This window comes from Nicotiana tomentosiformis, unplaced genomic scaffold (genome assembly GCF_000390325.3).
Source record: "Nicotiana tomentosiformis unplaced genomic scaffold, ASM39032v3 Un00042, whole genome shotgun sequence".
In the NCBI taxonomy this organism is placed as follows: Eukaryota; Viridiplantae; Streptophyta; class Magnoliopsida; order Solanales; family Solanaceae; genus Nicotiana; species Nicotiana tomentosiformis.
In genome coordinates this window covers 354,174-357,143 of record NW_027174601.1, presented here as the reverse complement: position 1 = coordinate 357,143, position 2,970 = coordinate 354,174, and the positions used below count along the sequence as shown (strand labels likewise).

The window sequence follows — 2,970 nt, the reverse complement described above, 5'->3', positions numbered from 1 at the left end:
AGCTCCATGGAATTTGACCAAGTCACAATTCCTATGGTACACGCCCACACGCCCGTCACCTAGCATGCGCATCACCTCAAAACCGATCACATAACACAAAAATCTGAGGTTTCATACCCTCAGGGCCAAATTTAGAACTATTACTTACCTCAAACTGTGTAATTGTTTTATTCTACTATGCCTTTGCCTCGTGAATCGGTCTCCAAACGCTTCGAATCTAGTCACAAATAATTCGATTCAGTCAATACAAATCGCCTGTGGGGCCCACATCTCGGAACCCGACAAAATTTACAAAATATGAACGGCCATCCAACCACGATTCCAACCATACAAATTTCACAAAATTACGACATGAACTCGACCCTCAAATCCTCTATTAAAGTCTTTGAAGATTTCTACCATTTTCAACCCAATCTTTACCCATTTGAACTCAACAATCTTTCCACAAACCCTATTGGTACGTGTACGTATACATAATTCTCTCACACCCAAGAATCATAGTCTCAATCACCCATATTTACCCAAACTCTAAATTAAAGACTAGGGTTAGAACCTTACCTTTTGGGTGAAGATTTTGTGATATTTCTTGTTGGATTTCAAAGCTTGAACAAGATCTTGATAAACAGAGCACTTGGGCTTCTTCCTCTCTTTAGAAAACTCCCACTTCTCTCTAAAATATAAGATTTTTGCATTCAAAATGAGCCCCAAAGGCTATTTATCAAAATAGGGTCGGGTTATAAAAATCAGAAAATGAATCTCGGGGACAAGATAATGCATATACGGCCCGTGAAATGGGCCGCGAAATGGACCCTGCGAAGTGGGCACATTCTTCCCGAGTATGCGACCATTCTGTGGTCCGCATACTAATTCTGCGGTCGCAGAATGGACTGCCAAAACACTTCTGCGGCCGCATAATGGCCCAAAATTTGCTCGAGTTTCCGCTTCATTTTTCGGTAAATCCGCGGTCCGCATAACGTTTCAGTAGTCGCAAAACAGACCGCAATATGTCCTTCTGTCAAAAGTTTTTCTCAACACTTAAGTGCATTCTTCAACCCAAAAATTCCGAGCCACATAAGTCAACATACGGTCAACCTTTTCAACTTGAGTTTTAAACCTTGGAACTAAGTGTTCCAAATCATTCTAAAACCTCACGGAACTCGAACCAATTACCCCAGCAAGTCAAATAACAACCGTAAAGCACAATTTGAGCAGTAAATGGGGATACGGGGTTGTAATATTCAAAATGACCAGCCGGGTCATTACATTCTCCCCCTCTTAAGCAAACGTTCATCCTCGAACAGGATTTAGAATCATACATGGAGCCTCAAATAGGTGTGGATATTTGCTACACATCTCCCGCTCTGTCTCCCAAGTAGCTTCCCCGACTGCTTGGCCTCTCCATTGCACTTTTACTGAAGCTATGTTCTTTGATCTCAACTTTCGAACCTGCCGGTCTAAAATGGCCACCGGCTCCACATCATAAGTCAAATTACCATCCAACCCCATTGTGATGAAATCCAAAACATGAGACGGATCCATGTCATACGTCCAGAGCATAGATACATGAAACACTGGATGAACACTCCATAGAGTAGGCGGCGATGCAAGTTCATATGCCACATCTTCAATCTTCCTAAGCACCTCAAAAGGCCCAATATACCGAGGGCTCAACTTGCCCTTCTTCCTGAACCTCAACACATCCTTCATGGGCGAAATCTTGAGCAGAAATTTCTCCCTAACCATGTAAGCAACATCGCGGACCTTCCGGTCGGCATACATCTTCTGTCTAGACTGCGTCGTGCGAAGCCGCTTCTGAATTAATTTAAGTTTCTCCAAAGCATCCCGAACAAAATGAGTTCCCAATAGCCTAGTCTCACCCGGCTCAAACTAACCCACCGGAGACCGACTCCGTCTCCCATATAAAGCCTCATATAGAGCCATCGAAATGCTCGATTGGTAGTTGTTATTGTAAGCAAACTCTGCTATTGGCAGAAATTGATCCCAAGAACCCCTAAAATCAATTACAGAGGCGCGTAGCATATCCTCCAATATCTGAATGTTGCGCTTAGACTGTCAGTCCGTCTGAGGGTGAAATCCTATACTCAACTGAACATGTGTACCTAATTAATCTACCTCGGCACCACAAAATATTAATTTCCTTAGCAAAATTTTCCGGGGTCGTTACACATAAGTCAACATCCGGTCAACATTTTCAACTTATGTTCTAAACCTGGAACTAAGTGTTCTAAATCATTCCAAAACCTCATCGGACCCGAACCAATTACCCCGGCAAGTCAAATAACAACTATAAAGCACAATTTGAGCAGTAAATGGGGAGACAGAGTTGTAATACTCGAAACGACCGGTCGGGTCATTACATTTTGTTCTTTGATATCATTGTTGTGGTACCTAGAAGCCTTGCTCCCGGAATCACTATTTCTTCTATTTCGTCTATTATTTTAGGATCAAATTAATTCGCTTTTCTATAAACCACTTATAAATTCAGCTGTAAAATTTTTCGGGCAAATAATGTCGCGCACACCGTGGGGCTTAGACAGTTGTGTAATTAAGTTGGTCCTTGACTTTTTTACTAGCGTATTTGATTATTTGTTCTTAGCACAAAAACATAGAAAATGGCAGATAATGGTGTAATAATACATACAACCTTGAGGTCCAATGAAATCACCCTCAGCATGAAGATTCAATCAGCGATACCCACAACGAGGGGAATGAGGCCACATTGGTCCATGGAAGGCGCACGATACCCGCGACATGTTCGAGAACCGACGCCAGATGATTCTGAATAAGAGCACGTCGTCGAAGCGGTAAGGGTCCTACAGGAACAACAAGAGGCCATTCTAGGCCATCTCACACGACAGGATAAAGTGATGACAAAACTAAAGCAGACATTATCTGGTGCTTCTAATAACACGAATGGGTGAGGTCTAGTACCTCCTGGTGCTCCTGCAA

At 42.6% G+C, this 2,970-nt stretch overlaps 1 protein-coding gene across 1 annotated transcript; it reads right to left on the bottom strand.

Annotated features, from left to right (window-relative positions):
- Window positions 1-1,287: 1,287 nt before the first annotated feature.
- On the bottom strand, window positions 1,288-1,707 carry LOC138903849 (uncharacterized). Its single transcript, XM_070192422.1, has one exon. The coding sequence runs from the start codon at window positions 1,705-1,707 to the stop codon at window positions 1,288-1,290; it is 420 nt and encodes a 139-aa protein (XP_070048523.1).
- Window positions 1,708-2,970: the final 1,263 nt, after the last annotated feature.

Bases quoted from the DNA above. Each gene is read 5' to 3' on its own strand.
- LOC138903849 (XM_070192422.1), bottom strand. From the start codon at position 1,707: ATGAAGGATGTGTTGAGGTTCAGGAAGAAGGGCAAGTTGAGCCCTCGG.